The sequence below is a fragment of the Rutilus rutilus genome (genome assembly GCF_951802725.1).
Source record: "Rutilus rutilus genome assembly, chromosome: 1".
Taxonomy (NCBI): Eukaryota; Metazoa; Chordata; class Actinopteri; order Cypriniformes; family Leuciscidae; genus Rutilus; species Rutilus rutilus.
The window spans coordinates 44,475,077-44,501,430 of NC_140209.1; the positions used below are offsets into that span (position 1 = coordinate 44,475,077).

At 40.6% G+C, this 26,354-nt stretch overlaps 1 protein-coding gene across 4 annotated transcripts in view; it reads right to left on the reverse strand.

The window, feature by feature from the left end:
- cacna1ia (calcium voltage-gated channel subunit alpha1 Ia) overlaps positions 1–20,738 on the reverse strand; it is a gene marked incomplete at its 5' end in the record, with an annotated part of 120,339 nt that extends 99,601 nt beyond the window's left edge. For 3 of the 4 annotated variants that reach the window (XM_084399164.1, XM_084399162.1, XM_084399163.1), the window contains 2 exons: positions 10,354–10,487; positions 20,613–20,702. In XM_084399164.1, the coding sequence (XP_084255290.1) occupies positions 10,354–10,487; positions 20,613–20,702 (224 nt within the window). Of the gene's footprint in view, positions 1–10,353; positions 10,488–20,612 lie in introns of all 4 variants that reach the window. The other variant, XM_084399165.1, reaches the window with a different exon arrangement.
- Positions 20,739–26,354: the final 5,616 nt, after the last annotated feature.

A 26,354-nucleotide genomic window follows, 5' to 3' on the forward strand; every position in this document is an offset into this window, starting at 1 on the left:
AAGAAATTAATTTGAAATTTTTTGAAAGAAAGAAATTAATACTTTTATTCAGTAAGGACATATTAAATTGATTAAAAATGACAGTAAAAAGCTATATAATATAAATGTTACAAAATTTTCTATTCATCAAATAATCCGCAGTTTCCACAAAAATATTAAGCAGCAGAATGTCTTTAACATTGATAACAATATACATAATGATATATAATTGTCTTGAGCAGCAAATCAGCATATTAGAATGATTTCTGGATCATGTGACACTGAAGAATAAAAAACAGTTATTTTAAAATTAAATTTTGCACAAAATTACTGTTTTACTGTATTTTTGATCAAATAAATGCAGCCTTGGTGAGCACAAGATACTTCTTTCAAATTAAAACAAAATCTTGCTGACCCCAAACATTTGAATGGAATTTGGTCTTCCATCCTTTGCACCAGGTAACATCCACTGTAGGTGAGCAGCAGTTTCATACAGACCAGCCCTACACACAACAAACAGAGACCTCCATTCATCACCCTGACTCTCTCTCTCTTTCTCTCTCTCTCTCTCTCTCTCTCTCTCTCACACACAGACAACAGGCCATTCTAATGCAACCCAACCGTTCATCTTGATCTGACCATGTGTACTATGTCAGGGACTGAAGTGGTGGGGGTTCATCTCTCTCGTCTCTGAGAGAGCAGCTCTGTTTGAAATAGTTACTCACTGCTCTCTGCATCAAACGGCCCTGTGGGACTGTGTGTTTGAAAATAGAGGCCAGAGGGTTTCTTTTCCCAGACAGAACCAGACATTATCTGCTGTTGATCTCCCATTTAATCTGTATGGTTCATCACAGCGAACAAATCTAGATGCTGTTGTGTTACCAACAGCACACACACACACACACACACACACACACTTTATTTCCACCCGAGTGAGGACCATCTTAAAGCAGACACACCTCCCGTGATGTCACCAATCTCGTCAGCCTCCCTTTGACCTCCATCTCCATGAGATGTTTTTCAATGGGAGGCATCTGTGGTGAGAGCTGAGTCACAGAACGGGACGAATGAGTCACACCGGCCACTGAGAATATAATGACAGCATCTCATAGCAGCAGCACAGGGAGTCACACATTCAACATGTCTACATAATCACACAGCGAGAAATACTCCACAGCTCTCCAGAGCCGCTCCACTGCCAAAACCCTTCTCACATATACACAATTAAACCATTTAGTAGCGTTTACTTTAACGGGAATGATCTGCGGGCCCATATGGAATCTGCAAATGCCGTTTCCACAATGTGGATTTAAATAGGTAGGCCTAGTCGTGTTATTGAACAGTTCAAAATAAGATGTTTGTGTTTCAGTGGGTAGGTGAAATAGTGTTAATGACATCAACAAAATTACGGATGAGCTTTTATGTAATCAACAATAATGAAGACATGATAAATCTGCACATTAATTATAATTAAATTATTTTATAAAAAAAAAAAAAACAAGACTACAAGACATTAACAATGAACAAAAAAAAGTAGAAAAAAAATCTAGACAGAATATGATTGTTTCAAATAATTTAATAATATCAGTAAAAAGACTGAATATATGGTTTAATTTTTCACTTTATTAACATTTTATTTTTGTCAAATAAAATAAGATGCATTTTAGTCAAGAGTAAAACTTAATGAATAGCCTATGACATTAAAAGCAAACAAACTAAAAAAAAAACAGTTTGAAATCCAGTTTACAATCCACCGGCGAGTAGAAACAAAGAGCTAATTAAAATATTCAGTGGAGAATAAACATCTGGTTGCAAGCGCTGCATTTCGACAGGCAGGTGTAGACATGCTGTGCCTTGATTAGAAAAGTAACCAATCATTATGACTGTACCAATGAGACAGGATGTTAATAAAAGTTGTACAAAGGGCTTATGGGATATTCATCACCCCAGTGGCATGGATTTCTCCAAAAGTCTTGGCTTAAGGGAAAAGAGTTAGTAATTCAGAGTTGGAAACAGGCCAGAATGCGAGAGAGAACAAGGACATGGACTGCGTTCCTTCGTAGTACTACCACAGACGAAAGATCGACTGCATTGCTGTTGTAGAGCTTGACAATCCCATTATGTCAATTACTGTCTGACTGACAGCAGTGTCAGCACTCGAAAAGTAGTGGGACGCTGCCACACACGCACAACTGCGGCTGCTTGTGTGGCTCACGCATGTGTGTGGCTCAGGCAGTGACAGACATACTCCTTATCCTAAATCCAGGGCATAATGTTACACAAAACCCATGCAAATCCTTATAAAAAATAGGCCAAAGTTTTCTCATAACAAATATAACATATCTAACATGTCATAAGCTTGCATGATCAGACAAGCCATTTTCTTTAAAGTCCAAAAAGTAAAAAAAAATGATGTGTGATGCAAGAAAATCAGAGTAAATCACCATCACTTGGATTTTATGCGCCCGAATATAATGCAGCTGAATACTGTAATTCTAAGATAACTTGTATTTTCCATGATTTTTATGATGCCTAACCAGATGAGATTTTTATGGATCTTCTTGTGGAACTTGAGGAATTTATCATAATGTTTCAAAACTTCCACAATTAATCAAAACAATGATAATCCAATTCACACTTCAAAATCAAAATATTAAAAAAGCCCCTTTTTAACTGGCTTTCATAATAGAAAACATTTCAAATATATGTAAATTATAGGCTGCAAACCCACCATTAATCTCTACCTGTCCATGTTTGATAAAAGAATAGCATTTTAGTCCAATAGATTTTCAGTGTGGGTGGAGCTGCCCACCGCAACGCTGCACAATTTATTTAAATTGTTGAAAACCTGAGAATACTCATTGGTAACTGATTGCATCATTACAAAATATTTAATAAACGAACATGCACGTAAAGGGGGATGTTAAGAACTTTTAATGAATGAATGGTGTGTGAATTCTGTACTGACGCTTTGCAGTTTCAGCTTCAGTGATGTGGTAATGTTGTGTGACACAAATAGCCTTGACCTGTTTGTATTCACTGCATGCACAAAGAGTGGACTAAACTTCAGTTATTCTTAGCTCATACATTTTTTATGAAGTGGTCTAGTACAGCTAGTGTAGGGACAACGAGCCTGAAGAAACCTGAGTTAAAGTGCCTTGCTCCTGGCTACCCAGCAGATCGACCCATGAACTTGAAATTTTTGGGTCACCAGCCCAGAAACTTAAATACTATAACCTATCTCCTTCAAAAACAAGTTAACAAGAGGAAAGCCTCACAATAAAACTCTCAACAAGTGTGAACTGTTTAAAACTGAAGGCAGCTGCTGTACTGCCCAGAAACTGCTAAGACACCGTAACGTCACATCTAATGACATCCTGAAAAAGAAATTTGAGTGAGCTTTAGAGATAACCAAGTAAACATTTAAAGATTATTTCGCCATAAATACTAATCTTAATTTGAAATTAACACATGTATAAACTGCTTTTAACCACTCCATCAGCTGCTGTTTTATTCTTTCTACAAAGCACTGGACAACACACACAGGATTGTGGGATATCATAGGCAGCAAAGAATAGCTCTATTCTTCCTTCATCTCAGTAGAAGTGGATGTTATGCAAACATTGGATTCAGAGAGGCCTTGATGCCTTCCTGCCTCCATGTACCGCCTGAAACGCGTTTTTTGGCCAGAGACGAGCCTATGTTAAGATACAGCTCACACTGATGTAAAAACTCGTTTTCTCTCTCCATCCCGCTCTCTCTCTGCTTTCTTGTCTATGTCTATCATGAATTATTGAAAAGCTTTAGACCAGCATAGCTTCAGGAAAACTCCCAAGTTTGACGTGCACTCGTCACTAACACGTTTCTCCCTCTCCCTCTTTTCTTTTACTCAGCCTCTTTCATTCTCTTTTTCCCTCTAGTATCTCTCTTTCTCTCTGAACACACATATTCTCTCTCCATCACTATCCAAAGTTCTCAGGAAATCTTCACATCTTACAGCATTATAGCAGCTAAATCAGTGCTTCTCAACTGGTGGGTCAAGAGCTGTAGTATTATTTATATATGATTATAGTATTCATTCATATTTTAATTTAGCCTAAATATACAAAAAAAAAAAAAAATTGCAAATGAATCTGTCGCTCTGTAAAAACTAGTCAAATTAGGCAAGATTCTACCAATTTTGGTCTGTTTTTTCACACAAAGCTATCAAAGATTTAACGCACATGGAATATCAGGTATGGACAACTTTTATGATGCTTTTACACTATTTAGGCTTCTCTGACTTTCATTATGTGAGAACGTGTTACCAGGATTGACATTAAACAGAATATTTGTGTAGTTTTGTGTGCTCAACTGGAACGGTGCTAGCAACCAAGGTTTGCTTCCCAGAGAAAATGCGTTAAAAAAATGTATACTTTGTTGAATGCACTGTAAGTTGCTCTGGATAAAAAGCATCTGCCAAATGCATAAATGTAAATACAGTATATAAGCAGTTCTTTTAAAAACGAGTCTTGAGATCCCTGTGTTCTGTTTCACTCCATTGCACTCCTTTTCCTGAGCGGCCTCTTGCACGGAACTCAAATAATACGACGTTAAGTATGAGCCGAAAACGCATCTACACAAACAAGTTCAGGTCAGCTATTTGAAAATATCTACTATCATACATACTATGCTAAATAGTACCCCATAAAAAAAATTCCACTGGCATTATTTGGAGCAATACTGCCGTAACAGTGGTATCCATGACGGCATCCACTGATTGTGAACATCTCATTCAATTTCAATCTCTTTCATTTTGAATTTTCATTACATCTTTACTTATTCACGCCCGGGCCTGCTGAGGAAAGCAGAGCCTTAGGTGCTCCGTCCATCACTCAATAAACACCTGCTAATCACATACAGCAGCTGGCCCTCTCATTAGCATACATAGGCTACATTATTCATTCATGCAAAGAATTAGAATAGAGGATCAGAGAGGGGATTGGACAGCTAAGTGAAGAACACTACATGACCAGTTATTTTGTTTCAGAGTGAGACGGGTGTATAATCGGACAACACTGTAGCACTTTAAGTAGAGTTCTTTGCAGTGTTCCTGATTACGAATGAAATAAACGGCTCCATTTAGATGCATAAATGCAGGCTTTGGGTGAATACACACACACACCCGCTCAGAGGCACAAGTACACACTTGCACTCAAAGCAAATATTCTGGCAGAATTCAGACTGACCAGGCTGAATGATCCAAAAATATCAGCAGAGTTTTTTTCCCTTTTTTTTTTTTTTTGCAGTGTAGAATCAGTTGAAATGTCAGACTGGCGATTGAAATGTCATATAGAGTGAGAATACCTGAGAGAGCAGGATCTCTCCCCTCTACAAACACACTGGCATTAACACCATTTACACAAACACGCTTTAATGGCAAAAGGGTCCGACCCTCAAAGGCATCATGATGCCTACAGGACGTCTTCAACAGAGGGACATGAGAGAACTGAACAAGCTACATTTGGACAAATTAACCACCACACCACATGCAAATTGACACACACATATAGACCATAGAAAGAGATGAGCTTATCAATATCCTTTCCACATGGAGGGATTAAACCTGCAGGAGGCCTTTCTGCATCAAACATTCTTATAGAAGCAGTCCCTCCTATGCAGACAGACACTCACCCAAAGACAAATTTGCTAATATTTTGTATAGTTTGCATTAAATGAAACCCATAGCAGGGTATAAAACCAATAAATGCTGACTAGTTTTAATTTTGTGGACGAAATCTGACACAAAAAAAAAAGTTCCACGACAATAAGGTCATTAAACGGTAACTGACTATATCAACATGCAATATCGTTGATGAAAATGTAGTAAAAAAAAAATCTCTTATTTTTATTGAAAAAAGGGAGATAAAATATTACAGACCCATGTACAAGCCTCTACTATGGGCTTTCATGTTTGCAGTTGCCAGATGTCAAGAGTTTAAATCTCCAATTAGAGCTTTTCTGTTAAAATGATATATTTTCTGCCGGTGTTTTAGCCTACATACTTGTAAGAATTGATTTTCCTGCTAAGACAAAAGCTGAGATAAAACTCACCCTACAATAAAGCAATAAAATGCACCCTGGACAGAAGATCGCAAAGAAAGAGCACAGGACATTGTCTTGTCCAAACTTATCTCCTTGTTTATACATGCATCCCCCTCTCCCTCCTCAAGTCACTAAAAGTTCACTGAGATTGTCTATATATCACATATGATGTATCTTGTCGTGAATCTATTGTTTTTCCTTTTAATGTTTGGTATCATTTTAAATGTCTCAGTGCGATTGGCAAAATGGTCTTAATTTCATTGCAGTCATTGGTATTATGAGAAAGATTGAAAGGATGAATTCTGTTCTCCTCTTTGGGTGGTGTATCTTCAACATCTCCCCTCTCCCCCGAAACCAGGTGTTACCCCCCGAGGTACATGTACATGAATTGACCTAAAACAACTCTAAAAAAATATTTGTGTAACCCTTTTGTTCTGATCTGGTTATATAATGGGAAGTGGTAGAGCAGTCTTTGGGAACCTGTAACCAGGAAAAAAACCCATACAGTGCTGTGTCAGTGTCTTCCCAAGGCTTACACTCAGAACACACTGACACACCACTGTGTGTCTCTGTCAGGAATGCATTTCTTACACTTGGAGTAATATTTGAGCAAGTGATGTCATGTATTTATTATTTCTGAATTGGCTTTTAATCATTTACTTGTGTAATTGATAAATTTTTTACCTGACAAATAAAATGTTATATTTGATTTAGTCTGGACTCTCCTGAAATCATTATGACCAGTAGATTATGAGGAGGCTGGTGCTACCGCAGATCTGTGTCCAGGATAGGTCAAACTAAAGGCGCATATATGAACAGAGCAGTGAGCACGTCATTTGAAGACCTTTTGATTTATGTCTATCACTGACTTGGCAAATAAACTACACTTTTTTGTATGAGTGAGCAGTAGGCAACCGACTTATGAGGTATTAGCAAACTCTGCACCTCTGACCAAGATCAGACTGGCAAGACTGTGTCCGTGAGATCCACATAAACCCGGGGCGTGTGACTCTGTGCGGCATCGGGTCCCTTAATGAATGAATAATTGAAAGTATGGGATACTCAGAAAATAATCAAAAATCTAAATTAAGTCATAATCAATATTTATGATTATTTTCTAAAAAGAAACACAATCTAAACTTGATTATCATTTGAAATTGGAGTCAGATTAAGCGTAGAGCTGAAGTAATATTGAAACTAAATTCTAATAAATTAAGTGAACCTCACTGGAGCGCTGAAAAGACATACACGCAATTATACCTTCGCCCACACTGTTGGATTCCTTCGTTGGGCCAATGGGTGGTCTTTACATAGTCTTTACAATCTGGCAACCATATATACGTGCTCTCTCAACACTGCGGAAGCAGCACCAATAGCTGTGTTTCCACTTTCGGGACAGAAGAGAGCATTGCGTTTCCACTGTCACTTCCAGAGCTTGAGGAGTGGTCCTGAACAAAGATGGAGTTTACCTGACAGTCAACATAGCTACTTATTTCCCATGTCATTATATAAGGCTACCAGCTAACGTCAGCATTTAAGACGTTTTAATACATTTTCAGCTCAAAACTCACTTTCAGACACCAGCGAGTGTTTGAAATAACTTTCTTGTGATCCGATGGGGATTCTGATCACCGTAGGCAGTGATCGTCTACGTGAAGCAGAATTAAATATTTATATACAATGCTAAAGGCTACTTTTAACCATTGCGATAACCACTTCTAACCATAAACTAGTTTTTGCATTAGTTAACTCGTATAACTAATAACTCCTGTTTTCTTCTCATGAGCGCCCTCTGTTGCTCTGGCTGAAGGGGTAACAGTCTAGTGAGACTGGAGAGATCGCTCAAACCTGATGAAATCATTGCGTTTATAATTTTGAGCAAAATAATCATTATCAGTTTAACTATCATGCAGCATGACGAAAGTGTTTTCATTGACTAAAACTAGACTAAAATGGCCAGACATTTAGTCGACTAAAACTTGACTAAAAAGAAAACGGACAATGTTGGCTAAATATAAACTAAAAAGTACATTTGACAGAGGACTAAGACTAAATTAATAAATAGTTGACAAAATAAAAAAATAATACTAGAGATAACATGGATGGATATACAAACGAATGTACAGACAGATAAATAGACAGATCGATTGATAGGCAGATGAGTAGACAGACAGAAAGTCTTTACTAAGGTAATAAATATAGTCATTACTATATCTCAGGTCCCTCAGGTGGGTCTAGTATAACTTCAACAGAATAATTGAATAACAAATCAACCAAGCTGTGCCAAGCAGTGAGGGAATGTGCCAAAGCAAAGGAGGGAGGGACAGATTTAAGAAAGAAAAAGGTATTGTGAGGTATTGTGGGGAGAGACATAAATAAACAGAGGCAAATCCTGAACAGAGGTTCAGAAGGCAGAAAGAGAGAGAGAGAGAGAGAGAGAGAGAGAGAGATCTTGGATGTTTCAGTGCACATCAATCAAAGTGTGTGTCTGTGAGAGTAATTAGCTACCTGCCGACGGGCAGCCTCTCTCTAATTGTTCACTACTTTGCTGCAGCCTCTTTTTCCTGTTCTCCCTTCATCTCCCTCACTTTCATGTACCGTCAGTCTACTAGAGTTAATGTGTGGGGTGTACATATGTGTGTGTGTGTACTTTTGTGTGCATTTTGTGTGCATTTTGTGAAATGAGACTGCAAAAATTATGATTCCTCTGTGGGTGTGGGGATGGAAGAGAGAAAAAGACACAGAGAGAGAGAGAGAGAGAGAGAGAGAGAGATAGTGACTAAAAAAAGGCAGTAAGGCAATCTGAGCCGAGGCTGTGTGTGAGAGAGAAAGAGAGGGAGGGGAAAATGGGGAGAAAGAGGCATGTAATCTGGGTGTGTAGTTAGAGATAGCCTCACTGACTTCACCCACAACACAACAGAAGGATTAGCCAAGAGTCGGCTAGAAAATATCACACAAACACACAGACATCCCACCACACAGAAAACACACAGGAGAGGACTTGACGTAACAGGGCTTCTAATCCAGTGTTTACCAACCAGGTGTGCAAGTACCTCAGGGGGTACTTAGAAACATTTGATTTTACTTGGTTAAACATGTCTTCGTCGCCTGGAAGTCACAGGTTCTCATTAAAATGTGCACTAATGGTGTTGTATTTGCTCATGGGTGATATTTCATACTTGTTGAGCTCTGGCGCTTTTTTAAATTTCACCATTCAAAAAGTACAAATTATTTTATGTTAGTTAAATGTCCCATCAGGATTTCATTTTTAAATACACATCCCTCTAGCGCGTTTACATAGAAAAGTAGCGCATTGGAATAGAAAAAAACGCATTCTGTGTGAACGGCCCCTAATGTCTGTTATTAGGCAAGGCCACATTAATGTCCATCATGTTCTAATGAGTCTAATCTTTCAATCAGTGAATCCTGACAAACCTGAAAGCAGCCTAGGGGTAGGGCTGCTCACTGATACAAACCCTGTACTACCCTATTGTACTTAAAACACACTTAAATGTGCAACCAAATTAACATGCAAAAGTAGAGAAGAAAAGCTCAATGTGCTCTATGAAGAGAAATAAATATTGTTATGGGACACATTGCTCATAAGGTAGTATATAATAAAAACTTAACAACCTGTATAACATTATGGATGTGTTCCAATTTGTTCAGCTTCTTAGCCTATGAGTGTTTGTTTCCTGTGAGTTAGTGTGAATAGTCTGCCAGAGAGAGAGACTATGTGTGTATATAACAAATTACAACAAGTTTATCTAGCTCTAGCAGGTCTGTCCTGCTGATCCAATGCTTCTCCTTTCTGTTTTGATGTCCTCCTCAGAGAAATAGCCAGAAAAGTTTGGTAAATTAATACTCTCATAGCAGTTTTCACTTCTCTTTTTGGCACTGGAAACTGGGAGATTTTGAAAACAGCATCAAAACAACACATATGATGCTTATACACAACATAAGTGAGATCTGAAGGACTGTAGCTGAAGGGTTTGGCCTGGACATACGTACAACAGAACAAATGAAAAGCCCATCAAGGGCATTCTGGAGGTAAACATGAAGTACAAGTGAAGAACTTCACAATATAAACATTTCATATTCTACATGAGCCATTTTCTCATAACAACTGAATTTAAATTTTCAATAATACAGTTCACAGAATGCAGATGTCTCTACTTAGAAAAAATAACCCCACCCACTATATATAGGGTCACTATAGCCCGATTCACCTGCAGCTACAATGAATGGTATACGTCAGGGAAGGTTGAAAGAAAACACAAGTGCCCTTACCCTGCCATGACGATGAAAAAGTCTAGTCTGTTCCATGTATCGCCAAGATAACAGCGATGGCCAAAGATCCCCAGAGCCACCATCTTCACCACCATCTCCAGTGCAAAGAAAATGTAGATAAATGCATCAAAAGCCTAAAAGACAGAGAGAGATCAATAAAGACACTTGTATAACACAGTGTATGTTTTGACAGGAAAAATCTAGAGTATTGTGACTTTGAGTCCTTATTTAGTTATCATTATATAGTGTATTCCCAAAAGTTGACAATCACTGCATAGATTGGTCCAATTAGATGCTCTCTAGAATGAGAATGTGCCTCCCCAATACCAGCAATTTTCTATTTAAATTTTCAATTTGTAAATGAAATCAATTCTTAATGATGAAAAATGAACAAATAATTATTTAAATAAAAAAGAACTAAGAAAATAAATTTGCTTTGTCCAGCAAAGATGACAAAAAACTTTTTTTGTGTGTAAAACAGATCCAGCATTAGATTAGTTATTAGTTATTACAATTCCAAAGTCAACCTTGGCAACTGGAAAGAAACTGGTAGCTTTACAATTGGCCATTGTCATGACTTTCAGAGCATGTTTTTTCCATCAGCTGTGCATCAGAATTAACAAGCAGCAGACACAATGTGAGGATATATTGTTTCCACCAATTGTGACTCCTATTGTAAATGAGTGACGGCTAGTGCTTTTCATGAGAGGAAACTCAGAAAGTCACTGTTTGACAAACAGAACGATATAGATAGAATGATAGATAGAAAAAGAGAACAATAGATAGACAGAAAGACAGACAAAACAGGAGAACAAATTATATTAACTTATGCAACGATAGATAGATAGATAGACAGACAGATAGATAGATATATAGATAGATAGATAGATAGATAGATAGATAGATAGATAGATAGATAGTTAATTTTAGCTAATCCTAAAAGATTCCTCTGATCCTAGGCTAAAATCTGAAGTCTTTGATTGTTAGTTTGACTTGTTCACCGAAAGCCGATTAATGACCGTTGAAATTTTAGAAGATCTGTCAGAAGATTTGACTATCAGTCCTGCAGTGTGACTTCTCCTACGACGACCGTCAAATTGTCTTCGTTTTCCAAGACAAGCCATGACCAAAATTAGCGTTAGAGATTTCTTTGTAGCCACCATTTTAATCCCGTGTGAAATGCAGCTCACTGTCACTGATTGATGATGTAAAAGTCCGGACAAGTTTTCTTACGTGCATCCGTTTTTAATGCACATTGACTATCGTACAGTCTGATATTAATGACAACTGAGATCTTACAGTGTGACATGGCTTTACAGCAATGATCATGTTTGTACAGTCTGACAAGCAACAATCGTAAAGGACTATTATAAATCAGTGTGCACCTGGCATTAGTCGAACAAAAATTAGTCAAAAAAAAAAAAATACACCTTGTGGCCGTGAGAGACAGATCATTAACGGTAATTTACTGTAATTACCGTAAATGATCTGTCTCTCACGGCCACAAGGTGTTTTTTTTCTTTGACTAATTTTTGTGCAGGAAAACACTGACCTCAAATATGGCTTATCATTTGAAACATCTAAGTACTAGCAACTTTAGATGGCTTCTGGCTTTAAAGGAACACACAGACTTTTTGGGACTTTAGCTTATTCACCGTATCCCCCAGAGTTAGATATGTCCATACATACCTTTTTCATCTCCGTGCGTGCTGTAACTCTGTCTGACGCACCCACCGCTAGCCTAGCTTAGCACAAAGACTGGAGGTAAACGGCTCCAGCTAGCATACTGCTCCCAATAAGTGACAAAATAACGCCAACATTTTCCTATTTACATGTTGTGATTTGTATAGTCACAGCATGTACGAATAACAAGGTCACATGAGACACAACCATCTTCTAACAGTATACATACTGGGAACTATATTCTCAGAAGGCGAAGCACTGCTACTTCTGCGGAGTGATTTACTCCAACTCTGAGCGAGCTCTGCTCCTCACCACGGGGCTTCTCAAGTGCTGCGAGCAAATCACTCCGCCCAAGTAGCAGTGCTTCGCCTTCTGAGAATATAGTTCCCAGTATGTATACGGTTAGAAGATGTCTGTCTCATGTGACCATGTTATTTGTACACGCTGACTATACAAATCACAACATGTAAATAGGAAAATGTTGGCGTTATTTTGTCACTTATTGAAAGCAGTCAGGTCTTTTTATTTTTTTTTACAGATCAGCTTTGGTCGGACTCTGGCTCATTTCGCGTTTCTCCTTTCATCGTGCCCATAATATACGTGCAAAGCGCAGGCTACTGTATGAAATATTGTTATATTGATAATATTATAAATATGCAACGCAATATGCGATTACGCGAGTGCATGCATTAGATGACAGCTGACCATGGAGAGCATCAGGGAGAAGGTGGAGCATGGGGAGTTACTAAAAAGTTCCCAATACTTCAGGAAAAGCTGCATTTTGAAAGAGTTTTGATTTGATTACCACAACAAACAATGAGCCTGAAGCCTTCAACAGTGGATGCTATTCTTTTTCTTCACAACACTCGCGAATAAACAGTGAATGAGCCTACTCAGTTCAACAGATTTTTTTTCTTTATTATATTTGTATTATTATTTAACGTTAGCCAGTTGGCGAAGAGCTCTTTGAAACGTTGTTCTTCAGTAAAGTTACTTGACATAAAAAAAAAGGAAGGCCGTACATCTTTATTTAATGCTGGCTCACATTTGGCTAAATAATATTCTCTACTGCATGCTTATGCTTCTCTGTAATGAACAGTCTGTATTAATATTTGTGGGCATAATTGTCGGTGGTGGTAGTTATGTTTGAGGCCTATAATAAAATGTTACCTAGTAGCGTGTGTGTATGTGTGTGCGTCTAGCAGAGACAGCGCGCATCAGAGAGCGAGTGTCAGAGAGAGCTTAAAGTGATATTGATGTTGGTCTTGGGTCGGGCTGAAAAATTGCAGACGTTTTCGGGCTGGGGCCGGATTAGGGCTTGAACACCACGGGCCAGGTCTCGGTTAGGGCTGGATTTTTTGCCCCGTGCAGGGCTCTAAGCAGTATGCTAGCTGGAGCCGTTTACCTCCAGTCTGTGTGCTAAGCTAGGCTAGCGGTGGGTGCGTCAGACAGAGTTACAGCACGCACGGAGATGAAAATGGTATGTATGGACTTATCTAACTCTGGGGGATACGGTGAATAAGCTAAAGTCCCAAAAAGTCGGCATGTTCCTTTAACGTTAACCTATATAAATGTGAGCTATTATTAGGTGCATATCCAAGTGTTTGTGCGGAGTGTAGAAGCTGAAGTATAGAGCACTGCATGACATGTAGGCGCCGGCGTGATCACTGGCATTTAACTTAAAATACTCCGTCATTTTTGGTCTTACATCAAGAGTAGCCTAATACATAATTCGAAACTGACTTATTTTACTTTTGTGCACTCACAATAACTAAACGTTGTGCTTTTGTAAAATAAACAAAACAATCAGGATGAGCTTTCTGCCACCTCCGCCTTGAAAATTCTATTTTTAAATTAACCGATTCAAATGGAAAACAAATATTCTCAGTTTATGTTATGAAACGTATCAGCATCGTAAACTTAAACGTAAACATCACTGCATCCAAAAACACAGAAAACACTAGTTTATCCATAAATTATTAAAATGTTCAGACAGTCTCCTTGCTGTTTTTTCATGACACATTCATAATCATTACTTTTGCCGGTGGACTGTGGCAAGCTTTATCTGTGCGCTTGAGCGCTGATTAGGCTATAGGAAATTAAAGGCTCATTATTATGATTTGGCTTATTAATATACACGTGCGATTAGTCAACTAATCGCTTAAATTAACGACTAATAGTCGACTAGAAAAATCTTTAGTCGAGGGCAGCACTAGAAACAACCACTGCATTTTAATAACAATCCAATGAGAAGTTGTTTTATACTGTATTTAAATTAGATTGCATCACTTCAAGACAAATACAGAATGGTCTGACTTTAGCTGTGTGAAATTATGTTACATAAGACACACCTTGACAAAACAAAAACAGACAGACTGAATGAAAATGCAAATTTTGCTCTAGGAAGGACATGGTGACCGAAATGCTTAGCTATGTGTTGCACAGCAAAAAAAATCTAAAACAATGTCTGACTGCCAATAAGAGGTAATGAGATCCTGAGAGAAGTCAAAAGCTGAATGAGCCTGAAACAAAAGGTCCCTCAAGAACCCTTGTGTAAATTAACAATTGATTATGAAGTCCAGTCAACGCCCAGCCTGTTCAGCCTCACTTCACCTGACCCTGGACAACCCACCCCAGATCTCATTTCCCAACCGACACCGAGATGACTGACGATCAGAGCAGATGATCGGCTTGACAGAAAGCGTTTCTTTCATAAACAATTGAGTCGCGTGAGTACACAGACTTAAAGAGGGCTGTTAATTAGCTCCTTACAAACACTCCGACGTGTGATTGTCATCGTCAAACCCCCGCTGCTTTCTCATTACGACACCACAGATAGCTGGGATTTCAATGACTGATTACACAGACCAGTCAGGCGCAATCACCCTCATCAATAATTTTTTTTTCTTCTTACGTTGGTCACTCATTTAGTTCACTCATTTTCGACTCTGCAGGGACAATTATAAAGATGTGAGAAGTGTAATTTTCTTGTGCTCTTAGTCACTTTGCATGTCCAGTTGCCAAGTAGAGCTGATACAGGTTTTGTTTCACACTACAGTGTGTGTCTGTGCGATACAGGGAGGAGGCTATTGTACAGCAATGCCAATTTGGATGGCAGCCCGCACGAGAAACGGAGAGTTTGAAACCGGCCGGTGCATGCGAGCAAAACAGCACTGGTTTAAGATCCCCTGTGGGACCAGAGGACGCAAACATCCTGGCGCCAAGAGGATGCTTCCTCTAAAGCTACCTTCTTCCACACGCCATACATGACATATGGCTCTCTATACGAGTCCGTACACACAGCAAGCAGGAGAGAGACAGACTCTCGTTCCTGCCCACACAGTTTTCATTTCAACCCCGTCTTTTTGTTTTGTAGTCAATCCAAAAAGCTAATGTGAGAAATATCGCATTGCAGACCTTAATTTGCATTTCTCTCTTCAAAACTCTTTTTACACAATGAAAGTACAGCTTTAAACAGCGAGAGCTCACTGAGGGCCTGTCAGCCATCTTGGCTGATACAATATTGAGTCATGGCTCTCGCTCCATTTCAGCTGCACCTCTGAGAAGGTAAAGCTGCCGTCTGATGCCTCTGGCCTGCCTTAACGTTTGCAACTTTCACAGGTAAGCCAGAGATGTAAGGTAAGCCATCAGCACAGTCAGCATTATTTCTTAATTGGGCAATGCACTGTAGGAAGTTATTGAGAATTGCAATAAAACTCATTCGAATTGTGGAAAGCCAAGTAATTAGGAGAAGATCTCGATAACTTTTCTTCTTTCAGACTAAAGGCCTATAAGATGACTTACAACGCTTTGCCTACATTGTTTCATCCTTGTAAAACTTATAGGGGATAGTTCACCCAAAAAAGAAAAATACTCACCCTGGATGAGTATACTCAAAGGATGACCATATTTGACAAATGTCTCAATGTTTTTTTCTGTTTGGACCCCAATGGCCGTCTTTGGCCAAAACATTAAAATATATTTTACAGAAGAAAGAAAGTCATTTAGGTTTGGAATTACATGAATGTGCATACATAATGACAGAATTTAAATTTTTGGGTGAACTATGCCTTTAAGCGGTAAGCTTTTGCATCAAATCAAATTTGTCTGTGCTTTGATTATTGTAAACACAAGGCTTATGAATGTACTGTTGCTAAACGTCTGAGGGTGTTGCACATACAGAGGCTGTAGTGTAGACAGATCGGGTATGCCAGCATTGCCTAAGTCTGATCCGGAATTGACAGCCATGCTCTACCGGGCAGCCGCGAGCATCGGGCTGGAATGCAACACTTCACCCTGTCCCGAGCGCTTACGGCTGGATGATTGGTTTTTGGGGGCGGCAAGTGCTAACGGCCGTCAGCGCCCGCCCTCAATACCTTTCTTCCCGGAGGTGCATGAGGAGGTCACAAGGTCCTGGAAGTCACCATTGTCTTTCCGTGATCGTTTGGAGGCCTCCTCTGCCTTCTCTTCCCTCATTGGGGCAGCGGCCAAAGGGTACAATGGGGTCCCCCCGGTGGAACGCTCTATTGCGATGCAGCTGTGTCCTCAGAGCGCTTCTACCTGGCGTGGTGATCCAAAGCTCCCCTCCGAAGCCTGTATATTTTCGTCTACCCTGGTGGCGAAATCCTATAGAGCTGCGTGGAGGCCACCGCCTCGCTGCATGCCATGGCCATCCTGCAGGTCTACCAGGCCCGAATGCTCAGGGACATGCACAAGGGTAAAGCTGATCTGGGGCTCATGGAAGAGCTGCGTGCCGCCACCGACCTCACTCTCCGGGCGACGAAGGTGACCGCACGCTCCCTGGGTCAGGTGATGTCCACAGCTGTGGTCCAGGAGAGACACCTCTGGCTAAACCTGGCCGATATGCGAGAGGCTGAGCGAACCCGGTTCCTCAACTCTCCCATATCCCAGGCTGGCCTCTTCGGCAGCACGGTGGAGGACTTCGCCCAACAGTTCTCAGCCGCCCAGAAGCAGACTGAGGCCATAAAACATGTTCTGCCCCACCGAGGGCGCCCTCCTGCGGCTCCCGCCCCTCCCGGCCCCAGCAGCAGCCTTCACCTAGGCCGCGCCATGGAGGTGGCCGCAGGAAGGCGGCCCAGCCCGTACTAGCCCCTGCAGTTCTTCCCAGGAGATGGTAGCAGGGCCACTCCTTCCCCCGGTGGAGAGCCGGGGGAGAATCTTTTGTTCTCACCCTGCTGCTGGCCTCACTGACCGCGGACAGCAGTGTGCGACGCTCCGCCTCGCCACTCTCGTCCCACTCTGTCGCCAGACCCCTGTCAGAGCAGGCCCCCGTGGAACGCTCATCTTTCCCAGGCCTCCTCCGTCAGGACGCAGCATATGACCGTGCCCCCACACCGGGACGGTCCGCCTCCCACGTCTGGGCCGGTTATTCCGCCTCGCTGCCCCATCTTGGGTACGTCTGTGGTTCGCATGACCCCACTGGTTCAGTTTTTGGGAGCCTGGCTAGAGCTTCCCAATCTGTCACGCTGGCTCGCGAGGACAATCAGGCTCGGCTACGCGATTCAGTTTGCAACGCCGCTTACAGAGAGTCCGATATACCATGGCGGGTGGCAACGCCCCTGTCACGCGTGAGGAGGTCGCCACTCTACTGGCGAAGGGTGTGATCGAGACCATCCCTCCAGCTGAAATGAAGTCCGGCTTCTACAGCCCCTACTTCATTGTACCCAAGGAAACCGGTGGGTTACGACCAATCCTGGACCTGCGTGTCTTGAAACGAACACTTCACAGGCTTCCATTCAAGATGTTACTAGTACACATACCAGTACACGGTCCTCCCATTCGGGTTAGCCCTGTCCCCTCGTGTCTTCACGAAGGTCATCGAGGCAGCCCTTGTGCCACTCCGGCAACACAGGGTTTGCATCCTGAAGTATTTCGATGACTGGCTGATTCTAGCTCACTCTCGAGACCAGGTTTGCAAACACAGGGATCTGGTGCTCCGGCTCGTCGTCTGTTTGGGCCTTCGGGTCAACTGGGAAAAGAGCAAACTCTCCCCCGTGCAGTGGATCTCTTTTCTTGGTATGGAAATCGTCTTGGTCGCCATGTACGTGCAGCTTATGAGTCAATTCAAGGGCAAGAATGCGGTTCCACTGAAGTTATTTCAGAGGCTCCTGGGGCATATGGCATCCGCAGCGGCAGCCACTCCGCTCGGACTGCTTCATATGAGACCGCTTCAGCACTGGCTTTGCAATCGAGTCCCGAGAGGGGCATGGCAACAGGGCACGCTCCGAGTACTAGTTACTCAGGCCTGCCGTCAGACCTTCACCCCGTGGTCGAACCTCTCCTTTCTACGGGCCAGAGTGCCTCATGCCCGGAGTGCCATTGGCTCGTTTTGTAGAACTTGAAGGTGATAGGCATCTAAGCGAAACCCCCATTTCGTCATTCACTGATGAAACGTCTCCGTTCCCTCCTCAGGGAACGAGGGTTACATACGTAACCAAGACATTTTGTAAAATGGATCATACAAATTAATTGAAAACAACTGACTCAAATGGATTAGTTCTAGGGCTGCACGATTAATCGAACAAAAAAATCATGCTCTCGATTCATACATAAATGCGATCTTCTTTCTAAATGATGGTGATTCACTTGCATGCATTTCCCTGTATTCAGATTACACTGCATTTACGTGTTCACTTATTTACTTTACAACAATCCAAGATGCTATATCAGTCAAACTTATTGGTCACACTCACACAGTGTAAAACAAAACACTATTAATTCCCCAATCAGGCCAGAGATTAGCGAATGACTCAGTCATAAATCCTGATCACTTCTCTCCTCTCTCTTCCTCATTTACGGCGTTCCACTGTCACTCATGTCACGTGTCATGCTGCTGAAAGCAGAAAGCAGACTTAAGGCCCTATCATACACTCAGCGCCAGGAGCGACGCAAGTGTCTTTTGCTAGTTTCAGCCCAACGCAGTTATCATTTTCACTTCCTGCGCCACGTTGTTTAAATAGTAAATGCATTTGCGCCTATTTGTGCACACATGGGCATGCTGGTCTGAAAACAAGGTGTGTTGGTGCGTTGCAATTTTGAGGCAACTGAAATAACGCCACTGACAAACAAAAACCTGGTTTTGGCGCAATATATATTTTTTGTTATTTAAAGAGCGTGTTAGTACCTATAGGCGGGTTCACCAAGCACGTACACGCTGCTTATTACACACACAGGGATGCAGCAGTACTCAATCTAGCCAAATATTACAAATAAAAGGATTACAATATATAACATTAATATTGTGTACATATTATCCGGAATCCAGATTGTTCCGTAGATGGTCTGCTTGCGCGCTTTAACCTCATGCACGAACAGATCCGACGCGTTCAGTCTTTCCATTTGCAAATTCCGCCATGTAAATAGCGAATCCGCCATGGCGTGAGCGCAACTGGCTTTAAAAGGGAATGGGAGAAGAGACTCTGATTGGTTTATTGCACGTTACGCCCAAAACACACCCATTACTCATTAAGAGAATAGAGACAACCCTTTTAGACCATGCGCTGCACGCACCGACCATTTTCCCCGTTGTTAAACTAGCAAAAGTGGATTCGGACACGCACTAAGTGCACTTGCACCCTGCACTTTAGACCATGCTCAGTAGGGCCATATAACAGATTAGTCAGTTTACTTGGTGGATTTGGAGTTGCAATTTTCAAACAAAAGAGAAAGAAAATTAACGCCACCAGTGTGGAAAATCCTAGTGGCGACGATGTAACAATATTAGTACAAAAAAAAGGAGCACATTGCACCGTGTGGAACTTTTTTGGGTTTAAACCAAGGACTCATAATCTGTAAGCAGTGCTTTAGCATTGTCGCAGCACCGCAAGGTAACACCACCAATCTCTACAACCACCTCAAACGTCACCACAAAATACAGTATGAGTTAGGAAAAGAGGAAAAGAGACTATTTTTGTTACTTTTAAGTCCAGCACTTTATCATAACTGAAAAACCTGTGTAGACAGCTTTTTTTTTTTTTTTTTTACTTGAGTGCAATAAATGTTTTGGTTGAAAAAATGAGAATAGTGTGTGAGAGAATCGTGATCTCAACTTCCATTCCATGTGATTCACATTTTAGCAAAACTCGTGCTGCCATAATTAGTTCATGAATCTTATGTTACTTCTCTCATAAATGCCCTCAAAAGATTATAAATTCAGTGCATCATCCTACTGACCCCCTTTTATAATACTTTTATGTAATGCTTGAAAGCCCCAGTCTTCATTCATTGTACCTAAATTGAAAATAGTGACCAAATTACATCATTCAAAATATTTTCTTTTTGTGCTCCATGAAGAAAGTAAATTATACAGGTGGAACAATATGAGAGTGAGTAAACAATAACAGTTTTTAGGTGAGCTAATCATTTAATGGCGTGTGTACATGTTTAAGCTGTGCAATAAAAGCCCTCCTCCACCCTACAAGGCAACAAAAAATAAAATAAAAAAGAATGACTGACAATTTTGTTCCATGGCATTTACAATACTGCCTTAGTAGGTTGCCCACAAGGTTTTGAAAAAGAGCTAGTTTGTGTGCAGGACTGTATGTGTTCATACTGACCTGTAGAACCTGACAGCGCTCTGAGGTGCAGTCGATGTTCTCGCAGGGCTGGTACATGCCCAGAGTGATGCAGTTCAGCAGGATCACCATGATACTGATGCGCTCGAACCATGTGAGGAAGCATATGTTAAGGCTAATGTTTTTCAGCAGACACGTAAATGTAATAATACACAAAAACAGACTTTCATTTTCTGAAGAAGGTGCTTACCTGTGGGAAAATTGCTATCAAGATGCTACGTACAGTAGGCCTGCCGTTAAATTTTTTTTTGGAGTCAGTAACATTTTTTTTTTAAATTTTTTTTTATTAATGTTTACTCAACAAAAACACATAAAATTGATCAAAAGTGACAAATAAAATACATTTATAATGATTTCATTTTCAAATAAATGCTGTTCTTTTGAACTTTCTATTCATTAAAGAAAACGTATCATGGTTTGCATAAAAGTATTAAGCAGGCAGCACAACTGTTTTCAAAAATGTTTTTGAGCAGCAAATCATCATATTAGAATGATTTCTGAAGGATCATGTGAGACTGAAGACTGGAGTAATGATACTGAAAATTCAGCCTGACCATCAACAGACATAAAATATATTAAAATAGAAAAGTTCTTTTAAATGGTAATATTTTACAATATTACTGTTTCTTAAAAATATCACAAAAGTGTAGCAATGTAGTTTGCTGATTGCTAGCAGAATGCGTTCCATGCTGAAGTTTAATGTTTAGGGTTTCGGATTTATTTATGTGAGTATTTAATGTTTCCTATTCAAATTCAGGAACAAGATTAGTTTTACAGATTTATGTTCCATTATTAGCGGTGTTTGGTGTTGATGCCTTAACAGACACCACTAATAATGATACCTCTGAAAAGCAAATCTTGTTGTAAATATTCACCAATCAATCATCATGAAACATAACATCATGTGGATTTTAGATGTATATTAGTTTACATGAAAGGTGCAGTTTATTCGTGCCAATGTAACATCAACAAATTAATAAACATTGTAATGTATGAATTGGGCCACTCAATTAATACAACCTTCACAGTGAAAGCACAGCACAAAGAAACACAAAACAAATTGAAAACCCCTCCTCCCTCAGGCCTGTTAGCTGGAGTGAAATCTTCAGGCCTCTCCACTAAATCTCTACAAGCCTCATCTCTTCACCTTTATGGACCATTTCTTTTTCAATTTACTCTACTCCCTCTTTTCCTCCGGCTTGGTCAACCTTTTAGCGAGCTATTTTCTTCTGTTTGCACATACCGTCTGCCCCTCCGAGTTTAACTTCCTCGTTCACTCCATCATGTTTCTCTCCTTCTCCCTCCATCTTGCCTCTAATCTCAAACCCTTGCCTTTTATTTCCTGTTTTCATGAAACATTTTCTAGTGTTTGAACTGTGTTAGCCACAGGGCAAAAGGGCTGCTGATTTCACTTTGTGCTGGATCTAACAGCGCTATACATTCCTCAATTAATTAGGACCTACAGTACCAAAAACGCACTGCACCGGAAACAGGCTTCTGGCACTCAGTAAAATGTGATTTATGAGCAGTTTTTCTCTTTTTTTTTTGTTGCTTTTAACCTTACCCAAAATTTGAATGAGAAAAAAAAGTACATTTTAATATGCATGTGCTATTAGACTAAGGGATTTGCCACAGTGTTGGCCACACTTTGAACTTGCATGTGTAATATTGTAAAAAGCCTTGCAGGCTCATGTTCCTGCTTTAATCATTAGAATGGAGACCGCAACCCCCATAGGGGTAAAGCAAGCAACAGCATCATGCAGCAAAGCGTTCGCTATGGTTACTGCAGGAAATTGCTCCTTTCTTTTTTATATTATTGTTGATACCTCATCAGGTTCTGAGGCGGGCTTTTGGCAGAGGGGAAAAAGCGCCCACAGAAACACTTAAATGACATTAAAGGGACAGGAGCACAGAATCAATCTCACAGAACACATCACAGAGAGAGAGGGAGAGAGAGAAAGAGAGAACGAGCCAAAGCCGATAGGTTGACAGAAAAATGCCCTGTTTATTTAAGGAAAGATGGAAGGAAGGCTGAAGGAGTGTGAAATGAGACAATCACATGCACACAGGGAAAACATTTCACTCAAAAATGTTATTGGGAAAAAAGGTAGATAGACACAGTGGGATCAGTGAGGATGAAGAATTGCACTTGATTTTGCTTCCGGGATTTTGCTTCAAGTGGCAAACAAACACAGTTCCAACACTGTTTATTATTCAAGGGGGAAAAAAGGCATAATAAAATATTGGCATTTGTTAATATTACCATGAATTGCATAGCCCCATATGCAAAAATAAAATAAAATGTTTTGCGCTCCCTTTAAATCCAATTTAATATGCAAAATAGTGCAAAAATGTATAGTTTCAAAGATACAAAGGAGAGATCATCTTGTAAATATATGTGAGACTAGCCAACTAAATGATAATGCTGCAGCTAGTCAACTTGGAAATACTAGTCGTTTACATTATTATTATTTTTTTGTACATTTAATGTTTTGCTTTATTATTTTTTTTACAAAGGCTATGTTTAAATTACTATCATGGTAATGTTACATTTTAAAAATAATATATTATTTAGAAAAGTGTATATATGCAGTGGGAAAACAATTTTATTTAATTATTTTATTTTAATTATTTTACCTCCGATTTTGCATGCGGCGGTTGAGAGAAATGAGCAGATGAGCAAGATTATTTTGAAAGCCTACACAAAACTTTTCAGATTTTTTCTGTGTCACGTGAAATATTACCGGTTATGAAGGACAACATGGTATGACATTTTATTTCGGATTAAAACGAGAAACATTATGAATGAAACTTACTTGATGCTTGAACAATTGCTATATCAACAGTTGCTATAACGAAGAGAATTCGCTTAAATGTATAATTGTGCTGCACAAGTCAAGCTTTTCTTGCGATTTTGCCACCCACCATGTGTACAAATACTTATACACAAGAAGCACATTCAAACCCAGACACGCAAGTGGTTGCCGTGGTAACAAACAACAATACCTTAACATGCTGATTTATGTGGACTAACTTTTATTTGAGGAAATCTGTTTATAATAGGCTGTTGGATTTGAACTTATTGGTCCTGCGCTGCCTTTTGATTCAGCTAATTTGAATAAATATGTCTATAATGACTAATGTTGCTTAAGTGAAAGCGCAAGTTTTATATACAGGGTGGGCCATTTATATGGATACACCGTGATAACATGGGAATGGTTGGTGATATTAAAGTCCTGTTTGTGGCACATTAGTATATGTGAGGGGGCAAACTCCTCAAGATGGGTGGTGATATATACATATACTAATGTGCCACAAACAGGACTTTAATATCACCAACCATTCCCATGTTATTACGGTGTATCCATATAAATGGCCCACCCTGTACAATGATCATAATGCAAGACACGCACATTGCATGTATCTGACCTGTTTTTAGCGACATTCAGTATGGGATTTGACTGTTCATAGATTAAATAGTCTATTTCAAATGGATCGCATATGAAGACTGTCTCTGGGGGACGGGGTTAGACTAGTCGGTTGCAAAATTGGAGGTAAATAAGGTACAAAGGTATAGCTTTTGTAAGGGTACATTGACAGCTTTTATACATTCTTCTCTAAGATTGTAGGATGTTACTTTATTATATGTAGAAATATATATATAGTTCACAGGGACACACATAGTTGTTTTTAAGTGTCCTTGTTATGCTTTTTTGGATATTACTTTTCATTTAGTTCGTAATATAGCTGTTTGGGAATATAAAAGGTCCTCAGAGTTTCAAAGATCAAAGTGCGTGATAAATGGAGTTACTAGGCGCGTTTCCATTACAGATTTGCGCAAAACTCTAGCGAATTTTACTAAATGTCAACAAAAAACTATTGCGAAATGACAGCGTTTCCATTAACCGATGTTATGCGACTAAAACTTTATTTTTTCCTCTCGCGATAAGTAATTCCAAAAATCAGAGCAACGGACGTTGGTAGGTTTATGTATATCTCAGCCACCGCACTGGCCATTATTATTAATCGAAGGAGACGTGTGTTATCCAATCATTAATGGCAAGGAAAGACCCTTATGCTTGAGAGCGGCACAAATGAGATGTTTCTGGGTGTTTCTCACTCATTTCTGCTTTGAGATCTTGATTGTGGCATTTCTTTGAGGTTTAGAATCGTCTCGGGTTACGTATGTAACCCTCGTTCCCTGAGTAGGGAACGAGACGCTGCATCGATACTCGATACTTTGGGGAATGCCTTCGGCATGAAGCGTCTGAAGTCAACTATGGAACTATTCCAATCTTGATTGGTGCAACGTCACCCGTGACGTCGCATGTGACGGTGATCCGGAAGCTACAAAAGGGTCACAGGAACCAGGAAATGTTAGCTTCTAATTGGTCAAAGCAAGTCGTTCTCAGGGGCGCGAAAAGTGTGGCCGAGGGATGCAGCGTCTCGTTCCCTACTCAGGGAACGAGGGTTACATACGTAACCCGAGACGTTCCCTTTCGTAAAGGGAACTCCCGCTGCATCGATACTCGATACTTTGGGGAACGAATACCCACGCCGCCACACTGAGAGAAAACGCCCTGGTGTAAAGCATCTGGCACACTCACGGACGATAGAATGAGTAGAGGGCAGATCCAAACTAGCTTGTCATAAGATTTGGTGCAAGAAGGGGAGGTCTGGAGCCGGAGGCTCGACTGACCTCATGGATGGGAGCCCCAGACCGTAGAAAATATTAGATGAGAGGTGAAGGCAAAAGCGCACCTTGTACTTCAAATATAAGTGGTTTTAGATAACCAACTGTACTCTTAATAAAGGGAATAGCTCCTAACCCTTGATGCATAACTAGATGGACTGACTCCTCTCAGCCTAAGGCCTAATGTAGGAACCTCAAAGGCTACGACCTTGACCATCCGACACATGCGATGGAGGATGGAATACCCGAAGAATCTTAACATTGCCTACAGGTACCTCAGTACCGGGCAAAAATAACGTTGAGTGGCTCCCACGCTAGCAAGTAAGAGGGGGCAGCACCACCACTCTTCCAGGGAGTAAGACGAGCAGGAAGCAGACTCAATAGATTCTCCTATATATACTTATATATCTCAAATATATATTTGTATACCTCACCCACAGGACATGATGGGTGCCAGGGATAACCCATCAGCCTGATGCCAATAGGCTGGATGAAAAGGATTCATCCTCCAATCTACAGGAACATGGAGTTTCAGTGGGAACGTCCTTTCGAGAACACCCTTAGAGGCTTGCGGAGGGCACTGAGGCCGCCACAGAGGCCCTAAGCATGAACAGGAGATCCCGTTAGAGAGCGGGATGGAACACCAGTACTGAAGCCAGTGGGCAGTAATAAACTGGGTTCAATGCCCTCCCTAACTTAATTGTTTAGTTCCTAGTAGAGTGGGGTTCTAGTATGGATGTCCTGACCACCTCGGTGGAAAGGGCAACCTAATTATGGGTGGGACCCCCTCAGGGGCCAGACCCATAGTCTCCATTACTCTGGTCGGGGATGAAATAATGTACCATCAGCCTGAGACAGAAGATCTCTCCTAATAGGAATTTTCCATGGAGAACTCTCCAAGAGACTAATAAGGTCCGAAAACCAAATTCGGGCCTGCCAGTACGGAGCTACAAGGAGTAGTCTCACTCCGTACCTCCTGACCCTTTCTAGAACCCCAGGGAGCAGAGCGATCGGGGGAAAAGTGTACAGAT